General features: G+C 39.2%; 5 protein-coding genes across 7 annotated transcripts; 3 read left to right on the plus strand and 2 right to left on the minus strand.

Annotated features, from left to right (window-relative positions):
• Positions 1 to 459: 459 nt before the first annotated feature.
• Positions 460 to 4,043, plus strand: LOC124414541 (probable cytochrome P450 6a13). The gene is made up of 6 exons (XM_046895505.1): positions 460 to 672; positions 1,255 to 1,624; positions 1,888 to 2,231; positions 2,294 to 2,527; positions 3,435 to 3,686; positions 3,758 to 4,043. The coding sequence occupies exons 1-6, from the start codon at positions 486 to 488 to the stop codon at positions 3,922 to 3,924; spliced, it is 1,554 nt and encodes a 517-aa protein (XP_046751461.1). The 5' UTR covers positions 460 to 485; the 3' UTR covers positions 3,925 to 4,043.
• A 1,997-nt stretch (positions 4,044 to 6,040) lies between these two features.
• On the plus strand, positions 6,041 to 8,549 carry LOC124414545 (cytochrome P450 6a2-like). 2 transcript variants are annotated; one of them, XM_046895509.1, is made up of 6 exons: positions 6,041 to 6,242; positions 6,321 to 6,690; positions 6,777 to 7,114; positions 7,183 to 7,413; positions 7,505 to 7,756; positions 8,281 to 8,549. In XM_046895509.1, the coding sequence occupies exons 1-6, from the start codon at positions 6,056 to 6,058 to the stop codon at positions 8,445 to 8,447; spliced, it is 1,545 nt and encodes a 514-aa protein (XP_046751465.1). In that variant the 5' UTR covers positions 6,041 to 6,055; the 3' UTR covers positions 8,448 to 8,549. The 2 variants fall into 2 exon arrangements, with proteins under 2 accessions (XP_046751465.1, XP_046751466.1); XM_046895510.1 differs by having other exon boundaries at positions 6,462 to 6,690.
• A 1,551-nt stretch (positions 8,550 to 10,100) lies between these two features.
• On the plus strand, positions 10,101 to 12,746 carry LOC124414542 (cytochrome P450 6A1-like). Of its 2 annotated transcripts, none has more exons than XM_046895507.1 (6): positions 10,101 to 10,388; positions 10,645 to 11,014; positions 11,097 to 11,434; positions 11,531 to 11,764; positions 11,846 to 12,154; positions 12,541 to 12,746. In XM_046895507.1, exons 1-6 carry the CDS (start codon positions 10,202 to 10,204, stop codon positions 12,573 to 12,575), a joined length of 1,473 nt encoding a protein of 490 aa, XP_046751463.1. In that variant the 5' UTR covers positions 10,101 to 10,201; the 3' UTR covers positions 12,576 to 12,746. The 2 variants fall into 2 exon arrangements, with proteins under 2 accessions (XP_046751463.1, XP_046751462.1); XM_046895506.1 differs by having other exon boundaries at positions 10,102 to 10,388; positions 11,846 to 12,097; positions 12,558 to 12,746.
• A 144-nt stretch (positions 12,747 to 12,890) lies between these two features.
• Positions 12,891 to 15,607, minus strand: LOC124414549 (odorant receptor 82a-like). The gene is given in 5 exon segments (XM_046895513.1): positions 12,891 to 13,339; positions 13,459 to 13,569; positions 13,651 to 13,750; positions 14,086 to 14,471; positions 15,131 to 15,607. Coding segments are annotated over 5 exon segments (1,383 nt in total). The 5' UTR covers positions 15,575 to 15,607; the 3' UTR covers positions 12,891 to 12,997.
• A 1,879-nt stretch (positions 15,608 to 17,486) lies between these two features.
• LOC124414552 (odorant receptor 4-like) lies at positions 17,487 to 20,569 on the minus strand. Its single transcript, XM_046895517.1, has 6 exons — positions 19,845 to 20,569; positions 19,185 to 19,570; positions 19,016 to 19,115; positions 18,259 to 18,369; positions 18,022 to 18,177; positions 17,487 to 17,578 (listed from the first exon to the last, which is right to left on the minus strand). Exons 1-6 carry the CDS (start codon positions 20,352 to 20,354, stop codon positions 17,528 to 17,530), a joined length of 1,314 nt encoding a protein of 437 aa, XP_046751473.1. The 5' UTR covers positions 20,355 to 20,569; the 3' UTR covers positions 17,487 to 17,527.
• Positions 20,570 to 21,236: the final 667 nt, after the last annotated feature.

The raw sequence follows: 21,236 nt of genomic DNA on the forward strand, positions 1-21,236 counted from the left end.
CCTACCTTGCGCCAAACTAGTCATTCAACTGTGAGTCAGCTATTTTCCGTTTCTCACGTGGTATGTATTTTATTTATTAACTGTTTACATCACCGTAAACGCGAAGTTCGAGTGCTGAAAATAAACTCTGCTGCTGTCCTGTTTCACACTTGTATGTATCAGGCCGAAATTGATGGAGACTTCGAATCTCAACTAAGGGATTAAAAAATTCTGTAATAATTAATTTTCATATCCCGTTAAAATCTTGATTACTAATCCCCACTAAAAGTTTGCCACAAAAATATATCCATCCTAAAAAAAAGTCAAATAATTTATCATATTGTCAAAAGGTATCGAACTTTTTCATCAAAAAGTTTTCCCCGATCTTTAGCAAATTCAATCGCTTCGATAAGATTAGTTCCCAAACGAACAAACCTTATCGCTCTTATTCATGTGTAATTTATAATTTTAGATTCTCAGACGGATAAGATCCGAAACAGTGAAAAATGGCGCTCTTTTCGGTTAACCTTGCGCTCCAACTATTGGGAATAATAATAGCCATAGTCTGTGCAGCATATATTTACCTCAAGCATGTAGCCTACAACTACTGGAGTTCCAGAGGAATTGCACAACTGGAACCAATAGTGCCGATCGGTGACTTGTGGCCACTATTGTCGGGGAAGAGATCAATCGGTAAAGAAGGAATCATCCTCCTCAGAAAAAATCATATTTCAATCGAGTTAAAAAAAGCGAAAATTTGACCGGTGTCAACGAATATATAGAACAATGTTTCTGGTAAATTTGAAAAATCAATATCCGTTTCAGAATAATATTTTCCAACAGATTTCCACGCATACAAAAAAAAATCCCCCTTCAAAAGAAGCGATTTAAATTCATCAATTTTATTTCGCGCACGTTAAGACAGTATTTAATCTATTTATTTATGTTTTCTTTTTTCATTTTTTTTATACCAGAGAATGAGGTTTATCAGGGCCAATCAAAGTGTAGACCACCAACGACTGTAAAGATTATGAAATTCGAAGGAAGTGTAAAAAAGTTTGTCAAAATTCGGGTTGGCTATTAGATTTTTTTTTTTTTCTTCGCGCACTTCGAAAGAAATCTAACGTCGATTTGAAAATTGTCATAAAAAACGGCGCGCATTCAAATCGCGTAACGATTTTCTAACCGTGTGTCTTTTACATCCGGTGTGTCTTTCTAACTTATAACAAAAGTCCACACGACATTTTTATTTATCCACTACATAACTTCCTCCAGGTCAATTGATGCGCGACGGTTATTTTCGTCTAAGAAAGAAGCGAATTTTCGGCATCTACTCATTCCACAAGCCAAACCTGGTGATCTGCGATCCTGACGTACTCCGGTTCGTCCTGACGAAGGAATTTCCGCGATTCCAAGACCGTGGTATGTTCAGTGACGAGAAGCTCGACCCGATGTCGGGTAACCTGTTCCTGACGGGTGGACCAAAGTGGCGGCACCTCAGGGTGAAGTTCTCGCCGACGTTCACGTCCGGCAAGATAAAGCACATGTTCACAATCGTCAAGGAGATATCTGACAATCTCGACAAGCGTCTGACCTACGAGGCGAAACAGAACGACCTTGTCGAGATCAAGGATCTTATGGCAAGGTGATTGGTTGTTTGAAGGAAAAAAGAAAAATTACTGATAGAATGTCGAGAAGTGATTGACACGAATTTTTTCTTTCTTCAATTCAATGCTTATTAAGAAAAATATAGCAAGTTGAATTCCGCGTGACGTCATAACCTTCAAATTTTAGTATATGTATACCTATTTTTGCACCGACTGTGACGTCACGCGTCAATTTCAAACTGCTTTATCTTTTTTTCATGAACATTGAATTGGAAATAAAAAAAAAGGTTATGTGATGCAGGTTCTCCACCGATGTGATAGCGACCGTGGCCTTCGGGATCGATTGCAACAGCTTGGAGGATCCCGACGCAGAGTTTCGTGCTTGGGGACGAAAGTTCTTGGAGCCGAATCCGCTCAAGAACGCGTTAATGGCACTTTGTCCCTCCGTATTGCAGACATTGAAGATTCCGTTCTTCGACAAGGGGGCCTCCGACTTCATCCTGAACGCGTTTACCGACACCGTTAACTACAGGACAGCCAACAATGTGGTGAGAAGGGACTTCCTGCAGCTTGCTATGCAGTTGATAAACACGGGATACGTACAAGGCGACGACGAGGACCATAAGGAAACGACTCAGAACTCAGGTATGGTTTTCACTGATTCAACCTCGAGTCCCAGTATCATGACCTTGACGAAATCCACCCAGTGAACGCCATCGATAAAATCACGATGCTGGAAGGAGCGGCGCAAGCTTTTGCGTTCTGGGTTGGTGGATTCGAAACCTCGTCTTCTACAGCGACTCACTGCCTCTACGAAATGGCCCTGAATCAGGACATTCAGGAAAAACTGTCCAATGAGATAAATACAGTACTGGAGAAATTCAGAGGCTTGACCTACGACAGCATAAGCGAGATGACTTATCTTCACAAAGTTGTCTCAGGTAAGTCAACAAGGGTTTTAGAATCACTGTAGAGCTCATCCTTGTTTAACGTTTCAAGTCAGTGTTCATCGCGCATTAAGGTGCTTATAAAGACCCGTTGTACACCTCGAAAACGCGGGGATGCAAAAGTCCTATACCGCTCAAGCGATAAGAGTGAAACTTGGGCAGTTAATGCCTTATTTTGGCAAAAAGTGGAGCGTCTTTTTATTTTTTAAAAATTTAGAAAAAAATTTTACAGATTGGTTACCACTCACAGAAATTGGCCAAATTTTGACAGTTGCACTGAATGGATTGAACTATCCGGTATGATGCCACTCGGCGGTGATGAAACACACATTTTGAGCCTAGTTTCATGAGATTTGATGGTGAAATGACGAAATGGTAGCTGATCTGATTTTCGATTATGAAGAACACCGAAATCTCATTTTGGCGACATTTGTTACCGACATTACGCGTATGCCGGTAATGTATGCGTGTAATGTTGGTAAAAAATTACCGGCAGGCATGAAAGGTCGGTAACAAATGTCGCCAAAATGAGATTTCGGTGTACTTCGTAATCGAAAATCAGATCAGCTGCCATTTCGTCATTTCACCATCAAATCTCATGGAACTAGGCTCAAAATGTGTGTTTCATCACCGCCGAGTGGCATCATACCGGATAGTTCAATCCATTCAGTGCAACTGTCAAAATTTGGCCAATTTCTGTGAGTGTTAACCAATCTGTAAATTTTTTTTCCAAATTTTGAAAAAGTACAAAGACGCTCCACTTTTTGCCAAAATAAGGCATTAACTGCCCAAGTTTCACTCTGATCGCTTGAGCGGTATAGGAGTTTTGCGTCCCGGCGTTTTCGAGGTGTACAACGCTTCTTTATAAGCACCTTAACCTTCTCTCTGACGTGTTCCACAGAGACCCTTAGGAAGTATCCTTCAGTTCCCATCCTGAACAGAGAGTGCAATCAGGACACTAAGCTACTCGACACTGGCCTGGTGGTCGAAAAAGGAACCCCGATCCTCATTCCAGTTATGGGTATCCATTGGGACCCCGACATTTATCCTTCCCCAGAGAAATTCGATCCGGAACGTTTCACGGAGGAGAACATCGCCAAGAGGCACCGTTACGCTTACCTAGCCTTTGGCGAAGGGCCCAGAAATTGCATCGGTATGTTATCATTATACTCATTTCGACTCCAAACACCGGTACACGCTAATTGGTTTGCAATGTTTTCACAGGTATGCGATTCGGTTACCTTCAAACTAAAATCGGACTCATCACTCTGCTCTCAAAGTATCGTTTCAAACCAGGTCCTGACACAAAAGTACCACTGCCTGCGGACACGGGAAACTTTTTACACATGCCACTCGGTGGAGTGATGCTACGAGTCGAAGAAAGAAACTAGAAGATTAAAAACATTTATCATCACACTTGGCTATTTTATTTTTTTACAAATTTCGCAATTTTTTTTTCCCTCCATTCTACAAGCAGTACTAATTAACCTACCTCTCACGTTGGACAACTTTTTTTTTAGCAACACCTCGGCATGCGTTGCCTGACATTGAACCTCACAAAGGTTTTTTAATCCACTCTCTAAATTTAAATCACGGAAAATTCACTGATTCTTAATTAAGACCTGGGGGGGGGGGGGGGGGGGGGGCACGGGGTACTTGAGAAAATACTTAGTTCCCCCACAACTCAAATACGCTAAATATTTTTTTTGTTTTTTTTTTTTATCCTAACCAAAGAAACAAAAAAAATAAAAATTCTCAATATTTAATGATAAAATAAAAATTCTGAAAATAAAATAAAATTGATTATCGATAGTAATTCGTTCGATAGGTGTGAAGACCCCAGTTTTTATATATTCACTTGTTTTCAAATACATTAACTTATTTCATCAGCATTATTTGTACGGTTACAATATCGTCTCTCAAGCTATTTTTATTACGTAAAAAACTGTTTACTTTTGCAAACATAATCCGCTGAAGAATGTTGCACGATATACATATACTTGGATATGTTTCTTCACAGAGAATAATTGGTTTATAATCATCGTGACTCGGCAAGTCTGATTAAACACAAACACGTTCCGTGATTTCTGCTGTGAAACACGCCTCCATCTCGACGTCGTATTTGCAACTCATGCTGCCTTAGCTGTTAAAACCTGTTTTCCATAGATAAGGGGAAGCAGAGTGAACTCGCGTGACCTGTATACTCTGGGCAAATCTCATTCTCACACATTTGGACAACGACGATAACTCAATCACGTTAATTTAATATTTCCCTGGCAATTGGAGGGCGGTAACAAAAAAAAAGAAAGATAGAAAAGAAAAAAAAAACTCGGTGATGTGACGAATGAAAGACAAAACGTGTATTTTAAACGAAAGTAATCAGCCAAGATGGAGATAACTCAATTGTCCTGTTCCATCTGCAAGTGATGGTTCATCGGTCTTGTAGGTTCTAGTGCTACCAAAAACATATCATTCACTTGCTTACGGAGGAGATAATTAGTAGTTAGGAAGATTGAACAGCACTCTCTGTATGTAATCGATCGGTTTATTTTGCAATAAAATCCATCAGTATTTATAATCCGGAAATGACTCGGACTAGAAACTGATCGATTAAGTAAACATGGTCTTGGAATTGATCAGAGGTTTGACTTACGTGGGTATAAATTTAACGAGATGCCCCTACTTTTACAAAATGGTTTTTATTTGATAGAAAAATTGTAACTTCTCGATTATCTTCGTATCAGACAGAGTAAAAATCTTGACATCTTCAATCACACTGCTTTTTTACTGCATAAAAGGTCAAAAATTGATATTTTTTCTATTGCAAAACTATAAAAATTCATCCGATTCAAATATTGATGATCAATGAGAATCGATCAACTAGAGCAAAATTGGTACATACAATGAAAACACGAGGCGTTGCGTTCCTTTATTTACACAATTTGCATTAAAGATTCTGCGACGTCGAAACATTCGAGGTGGAGGGGATCACAGAGCGAAGATAGCGACGGTATATATCACTGTATCTCAACCAAGGGTCTTCATTCGTCTTGCAATTCACGGAATCCGGATCATCTAACTCAGTCGTAAACTGGTACAATTTTTTTTATTCTATTTTCATCGTTATAAAAAGTCGAGTTAGTAGATTTGAAAGAATGTTGAAAAAGGAAACTTAAAGAAACGTGAAAGTCACAACGCGACGTCCTGTTTCAAGGTAAAAAAAAATAATCTTTGTACGCCATTATGCACGTGATACGAAAATCATTTTTCACTGATAGGGAAAAAATTGCTTTACCGTTGCACACAGTGTTTCTTTGAAATCGAATAGTAAGAGATTTTAGAAAAAATCAAGAGAAGACAACAAAAGTCTGTTAAAACATAAACACCCGTGTTTTCGCTGTGAAAAAATTTTTCGAGAAACTAATGTAGAAAAAAAAAAAAAAAAAAAAACTGCTAATTTTACTGTGTTTGACACAACAGTGTTTCAGTCCAAGGAATAACATCGATTTACAGCCGAGAACCATGGCACTCATTACAACAGGGGTCCTCCTCCAAGTTCTTGCATTTCTCGTCATATTCATCGGTGCAACGTGCAGCTACCTCACGCATGTTGCCTACGATTACTGGAATTCAAAAGGGATTGTCCAGTCCAAACCGATGACACCGTTTGGAAGCTTGTGGCCGGTCTTCAGTTCGCAAAAATCTATTGGTAAAAAAATTGTTGTTACTATAACAAGAGGATAAGGTCAAGTGCCGAAAAATTTATTGCTCAACGTATTGTCCACAGGTGAAATGTTACGCGATGGATATCTGCGTTTCAGGAAAAATCGCATCTTTGGAATATACTCGTTCTACAAGCCTAACTTGGTCATATGTGACCCTGACATCATCCGTTTTGTGCTGACAAAAGAGTTTTCACGATTCCAAGACCGCGGGATGTACTACAACGAGGAATACGATCCGATGTCAGCCCACCTGTTCCTGATTGGTGGAACAAAATGGCGAAATTTGCGAATAAAGTTTACCCCAACGTTCACGTCCGGTAAGATGAAGCAAATGTTCAGCACGGTGAAAGACACCGCGGACAATTTGGGCAAGTGTTTAGCAGAAGAAGTGCAGAAGAACGGACTGATAGAAATCAGGGATCTCGTGGCAAGGTCGGTTAAACGTTTCGGGAAATCAATTGTTCGACGTTGATTATATAAATTAGTTACGAAGGTTAATCGTCGCTTTCTGAAATCAGGTTTTCCACAGATGTGATCGCGTCGGTTGCTTTTGGAATAGAATGCAACAGTCTTCAGAATCCAATGGCAGAATTTCGTACCTGGGGTAGAAAGGTTTTGGAACCTAGGCCAGTCAAGAACACATTATTTGCGTTGTGTCCAGCAGTGTTGAAGTTCTTCAACGCCACCATGACGGACAAAGGGGCGTCCGATTTCTTCATTAAAGCATTCAAAGACACCGTAGAGTACAGAACAGCTAACAACGTCGTTCGAAAAGACTTTTTGGACCTGATTATGCAGCTAATGAACAAGGGTTACATCAATCCTGACGAGAGCAAGGGGGACGTGTTCGCCTCAGGTGAATTGTTAGCTTTTTTATGTCTCAACAGTCGAAATAGGTGAGGCTATAACGTTTCTATGACGCAGAATCCCGCGAGAAGATCACTATACTGGAGGGAGCAGCGCAGGCATTCGTTTTCTGGATCGCCGGATTCGAAACATCGTCGACAACGGTGACACACTGCACTTACGAGATGGCACTGAATCAGGAAATTCAGGATAAACTAGCCAACGAAATAAACACGGTGCTGGAAAGATTCGGAGGTTTGACTTACGAGAGCATAAATGAGATGCCTTATCTGCACAAAGTGGTTTCAGGTTAGTAGAAGAATAAGTTTCTCGATTATCCTCGTGCCATTCGATCATCGATCTTGTTCTTCGATAAAACTTCTTTTTTATCGCTTCATAGAGACCCTGAGAAAGTACCCATCAGTTCCACTTCTCAACAGAGAATGCAATCGCGAGGTTGAACTGCTTGACACTGGCTTTGTCGTTCCAACTGGAACCCCGATAATCGTTCCGGTTCTAGGGATCCATTTCGACCCTGACATTTATCCTGATCCAGACAAATTCGACCCGGAACGATTCAGCGAAGAAAACATCGCCAAAAGACACAAATACGCTTACCTTCCATTCGGCGAAGGTCCCAGAAACTGCATCGGTAAGTTAGGACCGTGACTTTGGCTCACAAGGAAGATATCCCAGATCAATCTCTTCAATTTGATTTTTTTTTTTTGTAATACGTTATAGTAGACCCAAGACTAAGCAACACGTATTTTACTTCATCTGCCCATAAACACGTCAAGGTGTCGAAACCACCCTCCAAAGTAAGGCATGTCAAGAGATGATTTGGCAGTTTCACCCACAAGAATGTAATAATTTTGAACCAATCCAACTGCAAAAGTATTTTCACAACGAGAAATGTAAAATGTAATTTTTTCAGTCAAATAAAAAGAAACTGCCAAATCACTGCTTTACATGCCTTACTTTGAAGGGTGGTTTTACCCCCTCAAAGCGTTTAATGGGAGATGTAAAAAAAAATAGGTATCGCTTAGTTTTTAGTCTACTTTAACATATTACAAAAGAAATTAAATCGGCAAGATCGACCTGAGATACCTTACTTATCAGATATTCTTTCATCGACCTGTTTTCAATAATACTTTTTTCTTTCGATCTTTGTGAAAGGAATGAGATTCGGCCTCCTCCAAACAAAAATTGGTCTTATCACCTTGTTCTCAAAGTATCGTTTTAAGCCGGGACCAGACACCAAGGTGCCCCTACCAGTCGACAAAGGAAACATACTACACGGCCCTCTCGGCGGAGTGACATTTAAAGTCGAGGAGAGATACTGATTATATATATAAGATAAATCGGTGGTTTTTGTCGTCGCCGTTCTTAGTGTTTTATCTGTAATGATAAGCTGTTATTTTTTATCCGATACCTTGCAAAAAGGTCACCAACCTCGTTTTTCGCCAAGGATAAGATATCAAGTTTTCGTGTATTGTCATTATAGTGAATGTTAATGTGATTGTGTATATAACCTATGTATAATAAGTAAGCCTACATTGTAAATGGCTTTCGAAATACGTACTCTATTAAAACACATTGAAACTTATTTTCCATCAGCCGATTTTGCACAAACTCATGACCACATACCTCAATAATTGTCTTATTTGCCTGATTACTAATTTTTCCTTGACAAAAACAGGAAGTCACAAGAATAGCATGACCAAGCGTAAATTCATGTCCACCGTTGCCATTGGACAGGTATGAAAAGAACCTTCTCAAAGCAAACTGCATGTGTTCATGTTTGTCATTATCCGAATGAATACTGTTCAATTATTTCAGATGACAATCCGCGTTGAATCCGTACCAGCCTTCTAATGAAAATACATTTTTCAAAGAGAACTATAAAAACGAACAAAAATAATCAGCAGAAATCTCTGTAACGTTCAAAATCTCAAGATTTCGAATGAGATCTAATGTTGAAAAGTTGACTCCAATTCCAGTATTGTACTTTACTTGTACACACATAATATGCATGACAAAAAAAAAAAAAACTCAAAAACTTAACAAACTATATAACAGCCAACAGAGATTACTCTCCTCCACCCCCCCCCCCCCCCACCCCCCCTCGCAGTACACAAGCAAACAGGATCCCCCCCCCCCTTTTTCTCACTTCTTCTCGCAGCGATCGTCACGCAACGAACATATAACGGCATCCAGAACTATTCGCCTAGACGCTAAGACCGGTTGCAAAGGATGGTTTCTGTTTAGATTAACGTCGGTATCTAAAATAGTTAATATGTTATGATAATTTTTGCGTAAAATATATATTAAGCCTTGTGGAGATGAAGTGACGCGGATCCACGTGTGCAAACAACTATTATGTATCTAGACAAGAGTTGCAGTATGTTGGTAAATAAATAGCCAACGTGGCAGATCACCGCGTCGTCGTCGTCAACACAAAGTAAGTAAACAAGACACAAAAAATTATTCATATAGTTCTTTATCACACGTGTTTGTATACGTTCATTCTTTGTTCACTTCGTAAAACCTTTTACAATCGCCATAAATTACAGCGATTGAATTTCGTTGAGGGCGAAGTCGATACTGAAGAAAAAAAAAATTAAAAAAAAAAAAAAAAACTGGTACACTGTGAATAGTATTCCGATCCGACCAATGCAGCTGGAGAGATAATATTATTATCAAGATTTCGTTATCTATGTTAGACTGCACAATAATCAGAGACAGGATGTTTCATCTGTTTAGTGATCAGCTAGCAAGTGCATTTCTAGACTGTGCGCATAGAGAGAACGGAGAATTTTCTATTCGATCTAAATTATTCGTTGTTGCTATTGTCGTTGTCGAAAACCCTTTATCAACATTATATCAACTTCACAGCGACAATTCTAATTCCGGCTATTTTATTTTTCTATATATAGGTAAAGAAAATGGTTTTATTCCAGTGCCTGTGCCTGACGATGTGACTGATTAATGAAAAACTATTACCTGCAGAAGGTTTCGAACCGCGAAGTGTCAAAGTGCAAATTGGCGTAGAAACATTGCAAACTCGATCATTTACTCGTGATCGTTAACCGTTCTCATGGAATTTGGAGCGTTCAACTTTCTCCTTCAACTACTAGGTGTTCTACTAGCGATAGCCGTTGCTGCCTACATTTATCTGAAAAATGTGACCTACAACTACTGGAAGCACAAAGGAATCCCACAGGCGGAGCCTATCGTTCCTTTTGGTAGCCTGTGGGACGTTGTCAAGTCGAGGAAATCAATAGGTTCGAATTAAAGAATCAGGCATCATAATCCCTTGCATATACTTCACGAGGATAAAGTTTCTTTCACTTTCAGGATCGTCTGAAATTTGACAAACCATGATAACGAAAACAAAGTCATATTTTCAAAATTCAAACACCTTGAAAGTCATTCAGAAATTGTACAGTAATGATTTGATTCCTGATGTTTCGTTACATTAACGTTACTTTTCACCAAGTTAACAACCCTCGAATGTCCCTAATAAATTTATGTTTACAGCTGTACTTATGCGTGATCTGTACCTGGAATTCAAGGACAATGCCGTGTTTGGCTTCTACTCGTTCCACCGACCGTCCCTAGTGATCCGTGATCCTGATCTGATACGTTTTGTACTGACGAAGGATTTCTCGCACTTTCAAAACCGTGGATTGTACTACAACGAAGAAGTTGATCCACTTTCGGGTCACCTGTTCATGTTAGATGGCGCCAAGTGGAAGAATCTAAGGATCAAGTTCAGCCCGACGTTCACGTCAGGTAAAATGAAGCACATGTTCACGACGGTGAAAGAGTGCTCGGACAGCCTTGTTCAGTGCGTCACTGATGAAGTCGAGAAGAACGAAGTCATCGAGATAAAGGATATAATGGCAAGGTAAGTAGCACTGATCAACGGGATAAATTTTTAGCGCGTATTGATCATTAATCAACAAATTTCGTAACGCTATGGTTCACAGGTTTACAACTGACGTCATAGCGTCCGTCGCTTTCGGGATCGAGTGCAACAGCCTGAAGAATCCAGAGGCTGAATTTCGTACTTTGGGACGAAAAATCGTAAAGCCTCGGCCAGTAATGAATGCGATGTTGGTGTTGTGTCCATCCCTCTTGAAAATGTTCAACATAGCCGCGACTAACAAGGAAGTTTCTAACTTCATAATCAAAGTCTTCAAGGAAACTGTGGACTACAGAACGAGCAACAATTTGGTTAGAAAAGACTTTTTGGATCTGGTTATACAGCTGATGAACAAGGGCTTCGTGCGCGGTGACGACGACAAAGAACCATTGGACAAACCAGGTATGGACTATTGTTATTACTATAATAATTATTTTCATTTAGTCATCACTCCGTCGTCATTGAATACTCAAAATAGCGTTTTCAATTCAATTTCAGAAATTGCCAGCGGTAAGATCACGATGCTCGAAGGAGCAGCGCAAGTCTTTGTGTTCTGGTTAGCGGGCTTTGAGACGTCGTCTTCGGCGGCAACTCACTGCCTCTACGAGTTGGCGATTAATCAGGATATTCAGAAGAGATTGGCCGATGAAATTAGCCAAATTTTGGAGAAATTCGGAGGCATAACTTACGAGAGCCTTGCGGCCATGCCGTATCTTCACAAAGTAGTATCCGGTTAGTCGATGAAATCTTCACCACAAGTAACCACGTATCCGTTCCCAAACCAACATCCTGTTACTCTGATGTTGTTTGCAGAGACGCTGAGAAAGTATCCGTCGGTACCAATTCTGAACAGAGACTGCAACCAGGATGTTCAACTGCCGGGCATTAACCTGAGCATCACTAAAGGCACCGCGATCGTCATACCACTTTTGGGACTTCACATGGACCCTGAGGTGTATCCAGAACCTGATAAATTTGATCCGGAACGATTTAATGACGATAATATCGCCAGGAGACATCGTTACGCTTATCTACCCTTTGGCGAAGGGCCCAGAATCTGCATAGGTGAGCTCTCGTTGGTGATTGTGGAGCACAGTCAAGTCGTCCGAGGTGTTAATCCGTTTTTACGGCATGAGCATTGAAAAGTCCACTTTTTGTGGCAGTTTTCGTTCCGTAAAGCGACACTTTATACGGCAGCGAACAAAGTTGCGAAATAAAGTCTTTATTGCGCAGTTTTGATGCGCAGTTCGAAGTGCGCATCCCAAACTGCCGAATAAAGTAGCTTCGTCGAACAGATCGCGACATAACCTCACTCTTCGTTTTGCTTTTTAATGCTCATACCGTAAAAAATATTGTATGTGGCATGCCCGTAAACCGTTTTTTGGCTCGGATAATTTCAGTACTCGCTTCCAGCTCGCTTCCGGTTCGCCTTCAGCTCGTCCTGAAATCTTTATCCTTGGCAAAAAAAAAAAAACAGGCAGTTTACGGGCATGCCACATAAATAGCTATTTTGTGTTTGTTACAGGAATGCGGTTTGGTCTGATGCAAATGAAAATTGGCCTCGTCAGTTTGTTGTCAAAATATCACTTCGCCCTCGGTCCAAATACCAAAGTACCGCTAGAAATGGGAACTGGCAATTTTCTGCTAGTCCCAAAAGGCGGAATAGAGCTTCGTGTCACGCGAAGGAAATAGACCTTAGTCATTTGGTGTTCAAGATTTGATTTTCCATCGTCTGACGAGGAAAACTTTCCCCTCCGTTTTCTACATGGTCAAAAAAATTTTCACTGATCTATACAGTTCAGTAATTACAAGTCAACGCTAAAAGTAAAAAAATCAAGAATTTTCGCTAGCTTACGAAATTGATGACCACAGTTTTATAACTCATACACACATTTACCCTCGTGAAAATAAATATTTTATGATACAACATACCTCCTAAAACTGATCTTTAAATCTCCGTGTAATTCATTTTATTGCTCGAAGTACGGAAAAATAAGTTCCAGAGGTCCGAAGTATCTGAAAATTGTAACACCAATGTGAAGAAGGAATTCAATACTACCGCATAGCATGTATGTCTTTTGGTATACTTTTAGTATACCTGCAAAAGTCGAATGGATATGTGTTATCGTAAGAATGTCAACTAACTCTTACATTGGCAAAACACGAATGTGACATGACGCAGAATTTCAAAGCCGTGATTTTAAAAGGTGCCTGAGCTCTAGCCTGCATCAACATAAAAGCCCGGGCATCAGATCCTTTCATATCGTACCATGGACTTTCGTAGGCAGCTTCACTCAATCGAATGCTCTAAAATAGTTACTTAATTTACACTCAAACACATTATTGATTCAGTGTATAAATTAATTGCAGCAGGATGAATCACAGCTGAAACATCCAGTTATTTCAGACACATTGGAAAGGTTTACCTCATCGATTAAACACTGCCCAGAGTAGCAGTAGAGAAATATTTGCATAAGCATTGCGATGAAGTAGAATGTAAACTTTCCAACATCTGCAGCATAGCCGCTGTCCAATGACTGTAAGAACCTCGAATGATTCAGTTGTTCCAAGTAAGTTTGTAATTATATTGTTAATTTAATACGTAACATTATTAGTACCATAATGAACTTGTATCCTATACTGCATATAGCCAAAGAACTGACAAGCAGTTGGCCGCAAATAATAGTTGAATAAATGCTTTCCAAATCCTCGACGTATCTGCAGACAATTTGAAAGTAAAAAGCATTGAACAGTTTAACCTTTAACCCATCGTTAACAGCCCGGGCTCATTTTTAACCGGAAGAATTTTTCATTGAATCCTCACTTTTCAATTTTTAATAATTTTTTTAAACAATCTAATTTCATATTTTCCAATTTTAAATTTTCCAGACATATTAAGGAATCTTTAAAGAATATTTCAGAGTTTTTAAACTAAAATACGACCAAAGGGTTGTTAATGACAGGTGGATGAAGCACCATAAGGGTCAAATAGTGGGCAGAACAGTAAGTGTTTCAAAGATGAATTGCTGGAAAAAAAAATCCCGTCCACTTACTTGACCAGCCGCAAGTGACGTTCAACGATGTTTCGAATCATTGGATCGCTTTTACGTACGCCCCGAATCGTATGACTAAGTATGTCGAGTTGGCCACAAACGTGGAGCGCCAGGGCTGCGAAAAAACAGTCAATGGCGGCATATGCCGCCGAGGCTGTGCAGCAAGAAACCGTTTGAGAAAGGTAAATAAATTGGTAAACCGGCGCGGATGTCACGTCGTAAAAGTACTTGGACCTCAAAGGTAGTAGATACATTATTTCCGTGCCATTTTCCGCCTGTCTACAAATCACCTGAGGCGTCAATGCGAAGGACAAACCTGCCGCTATTGCGAATGCAGGACCCACGATCGAGAATAATCGACCAATCCTGGCTCGACCCATCATCAGCTGAAATTCACAGAAAGGATAGATTCGTTGTGAAAAAAGATCGAAGAGATAAAGAGGAAGGAAACTGGCTGTTCGTTGCTGCTCATCACCTTTGGTGGTTTGAAATAGCTATTTATGTGGCATGCCCGTAAACCGCCTATTTTTTTGGCAAGGATAAAGATTTCAGAACGAGCTCAAGGCGAGCCGGAAGCGAGTACTGAAATTATCCGAGCCAAAAACGGTTTACGGGCATGCCACATACAATATTTTTTACGGTATGGGCATTGAAAAGCAAAACGAAGAGTGAGGTAATGTCGTGATCTCTTCGACGAAGCTACTTTATTCGCCAGTTTGGGATGCGCAATTCGAACTGCGCATCAAAACTGGGGAATAAAGACTTTATTCCGCAACTTTGTTCACTGCCGTATAAAGCGTCACTTTACGAAACGAAAACTGCCACAAAAAGTGGACTTTTTAATGCCCATGCCGTAAAAAAAGTATTATGGTTTCGTTTGAAAATCAAGTTTTTTAAATTTCAACGAATCCTCGCGTTTTCGAATCTCTAAAATCAAGAAAACTCCGATAAACTTTGTTCTTCTTCGGAACTTGTAATAATTTACGATTGTCTGACTCGACAATTAAACCCTCGTACCGATTTTAGGAAAGTTTTTTCGACTGACCTGAAATTCCTGAGCAGTGTAAAAGGCAGACCAGTCGGTACGAACTTTGGCAATAACGTGACGAAGTGTATCGAAATTCCACAGAATGATAAAGAGCTTAACCAGTGACAACGAGCCACCCATATTAGCAGTCAGATTATCGAGCATTGGATTGAACTGGCCCCAAATCGATACCAAGTCTGTCCATTCCGCGATTATAACAACTCCCAAGTTCAAAGTTAAAAGAAAAGTTACGAAACGTTCAATCGTCGACGTTTCTTCAGAGTCGATGGGCCAGATGCCAAGCATTCTTAGCATGTTTCGATTCCACTTGAAGACATGATTAAATTTTATCAAATCTCGAGCAGCAAGTATTTCAGGGTTCTCCATCTTTTCAAAGAGAAGATTCTCAACCAACTTCTGAGCCTCTTTATAAGTAGACAGACTACATCCAACCCAACCCATCGAAGCTGCGCACGGTATAAACTTTTAAATAACTCAAGGGTTTCTTCCCCCATTACAAGAATTGAAAGAATAATTACTGAGGTCAATGGAGCATGCGATGTACCATCAAACCATTTCAAGACATAGTCAATTATACATTTTCCAGGCTCTCGCGGATAACGAGAACCATTCTTCTATGTATGTATAATGCATGATGCGTTTAACTCAACCCCGCTTTAGAGGGAGAATTCAAACCGCAGATTACCGATTCACAGTACATCGTGAAAATGCATAAATGGGATCAGTTCTGTCTTATTCGTTTTTTACCGATCAAATATTCAACACTCATGAAAACTCTACAAGTCCTTCATCAAGAGCTGCAGTATAAATTCACCGGTGAAATGATCAGAGCGGCTTAGATGTTCTTAAGACTGTCTCTGGTCAGTCAATGCACACAGAATATACGCGGATACAACGAGAGAACAATTTTTTAATCATCAGACAGTTTTCGTGTTTCAAAGAGCACCACGATTCTCATTCCAGCATTGGCCATCCAGTTCAAATCAGACCTATTTTCACAACATGAGTAAATCCGACTCTGAACCATTCAACAAAGTTTATACCAGAAGGAATAAAAAACTGTACGGGTAAGTCGACATGTTTTTTTTTCACCCCTTTACGCAATAAAAGTTCTTTAATCACCTGACGATCCTTGGACTAATATTGATTTCCATTTTTATATTATCTTTAATATTGTTTTTACGGCATGGGCATTGAAAAGTCCACTTTTTGTGGCAGTTTTCGTTCCGTAAAGTTACGCTTTATACGGCAGCGAACAAAGTTGCGGAATAAAGTCTTTATTCCGCAGATTTGATGCGCAGTTCGAAGTGCGCATACCAAACTGGCGAATAAAGTAGCTTCGTCGAACAGATCGCGACATAACCTCACTCTTCGTTTTGCTTTTCAATGCCCATACCGTAAAAAATATTGTATGTGGCATCCCCGCAAGCCGTTTTTTGGCTCGGATAATTTCAGTACTCGCTTCCGGCTCGCTTCCGGCTCGCCTTCAGCTCGTCCTGAAATCTTTATTCTTGCCAAAAAAACAATTGGTTTACGGGCATGCCACGTAAAAAGCTATTGTAAATATTCTATTCAATGTGATGTTTTGCGATCTAAGATGTTGCCAATCTGGCAACTGAATTTTGTAAAATTGCCCAATTTCGAGGCAGAATAAAATCAGAATACTTCAGAAATTCTACTGAACTTACCAAATCCAAAAGAACTTGCATAGACGTTTTTATTTTTTCAATTTCAGGAAAAACGATTTTTCAGTCATTCAATGAGCTTTCCTACCAATATTGGACGCAATTAGTCGACTAAGCAGTAAGTGTCGAAATCGCTATTCCTCCAAACAAATAGAAGAAAAAATCAAGCGAATCCCAAGTAGGGAGATTTCGAATTACGCAATCAAGAAATTTTGCAGACTCAGTTTTGGAGGGGTACAAATTATTTTTGACTGGACGCCACTTTCTCCGAAATGATTTTTCCGACTATCGAATTATGCGCAAAATCGTTCGATTCCGTAACATAAAAAATTCGTGAAATCCAGAAAACAATTTTTTTTCCCTTACTCGTGAAGTTTAAAGAATACATAATCTATCATCCGACGGTAGAACAAATGTAAAAAATAAATTGTGACAGACATGAAATTGACAGTATAGGAAAGGATGAAAAATTTCTTAGGATGAATTCTACGATACACGTATTCTGATTATTACACTAATAATACTTATACATACATACATATTTCGCAATATCTATAGTGCAATAATGTAATTTGCAAATTATTATTTATAACCTCCTAAAATTTTCCCAAAGCATCCGTATAAAGCGGTTTTATTATACCGACGTAAATGGGAATATTTAATTTGCCAAAATTCTTCGAATCGTGCAAACTTTGACGATTCTTGTCATTCATTTAATCGCTCGCAGAACCGAGAAATAGGTTGCGGAGGTACGAAGTATCTGAAAATAAAATTGCACATTACCGAGAATACATGTATTTTATACTAAATACACAAAACTCTCGCCACAATCCTAAAAAACTGTGTACATTTGCAAACTCCAATATTTCCTGTACCGTTTGTCGAAAAGTCAATGACATTTTGCGTCAAATTCAAACTCAGAATGTCGATGAAATATGCTTTTAATTTTGAATATACAATGAGTGATAAGAAATTTTTAAATAATAAACAGACATATTTAAAACCGATAAAAAATTTCAAATCACCAAAAAATATGTTGGCATTATCGCTAAGGAACTTTCGGCACAGATATTCAACTATTTTTAATTCGATTAAGATTGCCTGCAAGTTTTTCATTGGCGAAGAAAATAATTCTAACGTAAGTTGATTTTGACTCCCTGTTTATAGAATTAAGATGTAGGCACATCACTGAATGTTTCTCACATCTGCAAAGCACGAGTGTGACATGACACAGAATTTCAAAGCTGTGATTTGAAACGGCGTCTGAGCTCTCGATTGTATGAGTATAAAAGCTCGGCCGTCAGATCCTTTCATCTGATACCACGGACTGCTGTAGGCAGCTTCGCTGAGATGGGTGCTCTGAAGAAGTGGATAAATTTTTATTGTATAAATTTTTCGACCACAATCAGCCGCGAAATGGAGTAAAAAAAGGATATTTACCTGGTCGATTAAACATTGCCCAGAATAGCAATACAGAAATATGTGTATCAGAATCGCGGATAAATATATCGAAAACTTTCCCATATCCCCAAAATCCCCGGTGTCCAAAGACTGAAACAATATTGTGCAATTAATTATCAAACACTATGAGAAAAGAGAATAATTTTTGGACCAGAAAATTTTTGTGGTTAATATTATAAAGAGGGCAAGAATTTTTTTTTGCGGCATGGGCATTGAAAAAGTTCACTTTTTGTGGCAGTTTTCGTTCCGTAAAGTGACACTTTATACGGCAGCGAACAAATTTGCGGAATAAAGTCTTCATTCCGTAGTTTTGATGCGCAGTTCGAAGTGCGCATCCCAAACTGGCGAATAAAGTAGCTTCGTCGAAGAGATCGCGACATAACCTCACTCTTCGTTTTGCTTTTCAATGCCCATACCGTAAAAAATATTGTATGTGGCATGCCAGTAAACCGTTTTTTGACTCGGATAATTTCAGTACTCGCTTCCGGCTCGCTTCCAGCTCGCCTTCAGCTCGTCCTGAAATCTTTATCCTTGCCAAAAAAAAAAACAGGCGGTTTACGGGCATGCCACATAAATAGCTATTTTTTTTTTTTTCTAAGTTAAAAATTTAGCAAAATTAATCAATTGGTTTGCTCTATTACGGTCAAAATTCTTGCTATCTCTGTATATTGACACTAAATTTTTGCCATTTTTCAATCGCATAACCCATGACGTATATCCTGTATATGATAGATACCATGATGAACTTAAATCCAATACTGCATATCGCCAAGGATGTTGTCAAAAGCTGACCGAAAATAACCGCAGAATAAATGCTCTCCAAATCATTCATGTACCTGTCGATGTGAAAATGAATAAAAAGTTACTATAGGTATGAAGAAATGAGCGAATTCAAATCGTCTTACTGGATGAGTCGCAGGTGACGTTCGACGAAGTTTTTAACGATCCGATAATCTTTCCTTTCCAATCCACGAATCGCATTACCGAGTATTTCGAGTTGGCCGCAAACGTGAAAAGCTAGTGCTGCGAAAAAGCAGTCGATACCGGAATACGCCGCCGATGATGTGCAGCAGGCTACAACTTGCGAAAAGTAAGTGAATTGGTAAACGGGCGTCGACGTAACGTCGAAAAAGTACGTCGACCTGAACGGCATCAACATCGCTATTTCCGTCCCATTCTTCGAGTACATAATAACCTGAGGAGTCAACGCAAAAAACAGACCCGATGGTAATGCGAGGACTGGACCCACAATCGAAAACCATCGAGCAATCTTAGCTCGAACCATCATCACCTGAAACACGTTAACAAAGTTATCCTTGAATGAATGTGGTAAAAGGAATGTTCAAAATTGGGGTGCGGCTTAAAGTACCAATAAACCATATGATGAAAATTCCTAACAAAACTGCGACCTTTGACCGTTTGGAATTTAGTCCATTCTTTGTAACGATATGTCTGAACTTTGAAAGTTCTTAACTTGGACCCAGTCCCAAAAGTCCTTATTTCCTTCAATCTGATATTCCTCCTGTGACATATTTTCAGTTTGGAAAAATTAAAGAAACACGAACCTCACAATCCTTAGCAGTATAACCTTCGGACCAGTCGTTTTGAACATCAGCAATGAGGCCCTGAAGTGTATCAACATGCCATCGTATAATAAGGAGTTTAACCAGTGCCAACGAAGTGCCCAAATTCGCAGTCAGATTGTTAAGCATCAGATCTAAATGTCCCCAAATTTTAATCAAGTCAATCCATTCCGCGACCACCAAGGTTCCGAGATTGAAAATCAACAAAAATGTACCAAGACGTTCAAGTCTTGATGTCGTGGTGTGATTGAGTGGCCACACACCAAAAGATCTCAAGAGGACTCGGTTCCACTTGAGAAGATAGTCTAATTTCGCCAGATCTCCAGTCGCCGCAGTGACTTTGGCCAATTTATTCATCCCTCCGTGGAAGAAAGATCTCAAAGTACTTCTGTAGACACGTGATATAACGAGACGTATGTACTCCAACGTCTCCAACCTAACAGAAAGAAACCGAACCAGGCGAAGAACTTTTGAATAACTAAACAACTTCATCCCTCTTCGGAAAAGTTTCGCGAATAATTATTGGGTTATGGCATGCATTACTCTGATCATGGAGAATGTCGAGTGCAGCGATGCAATAGATATATACATATATACATACTGTAACGAGAATAGTGTTTCGATAATACATGACGTCAAGAAATACGATCAGTTCCGGGTCACTCGTCTCGCCAATAGAATATTCAAACGTATGCATATAACGATCTCAAATTCAAATCTTTCAAGACGAATATATGAAAGTGGATTAATAAAAATTTTTTCATAATCCGCGAGATTTTATAATGCGTAAATTTTTTTTTTTTTTTCTTTTTGCTCTTTCTTTCTCTTATTACGCAGCAATAATTGCTGCATCTTTAAGATATTTTTATATCATGGTAAATATGTATAATTCAAACTTTAATATTATAACAACACAGTTCCATGCATATACACTTTTTTTTATACACGCACACACACGCACGCACAGAGACTCACGCACACACTTTTTTATATATGGCACTGCAACTTATGTAACATATGTATTTTAAACGTAATTTAAAAATAATAAAATTGGAAGAGAAACGTATTTACATTGTACATTTCTACTTCTCTGATTCATGCAAAAACGCGTAACAATATTATACGATTATACGTTATACGTGGTATAATATTATGTGGATATATTTACACCTAATCTATCAAATGTATAGTCACGATTCTATTAGAAATCGGTAATGTGAATACTTTTAAGTAAGTTCCACTAACAAAAAAAAATCACCTCAGAAATTACACGGAACCGAATAAAAATTCGATTCGCTTCTTGCGCTCAATTTCATCGAAAATAAAATTGTAAAATTTTAAGGAAACACTTCCTTCCGATAATTAATTTCTCTG

This window comes from Diprion similis, chromosome 14 (genome assembly GCF_021155765.1).
Source record: "Diprion similis isolate iyDipSimi1 chromosome 14, iyDipSimi1.1, whole genome shotgun sequence".
NCBI lineage: Eukaryota > Metazoa > Arthropoda > Insecta > Hymenoptera > Diprionidae > Diprion > Diprion similis.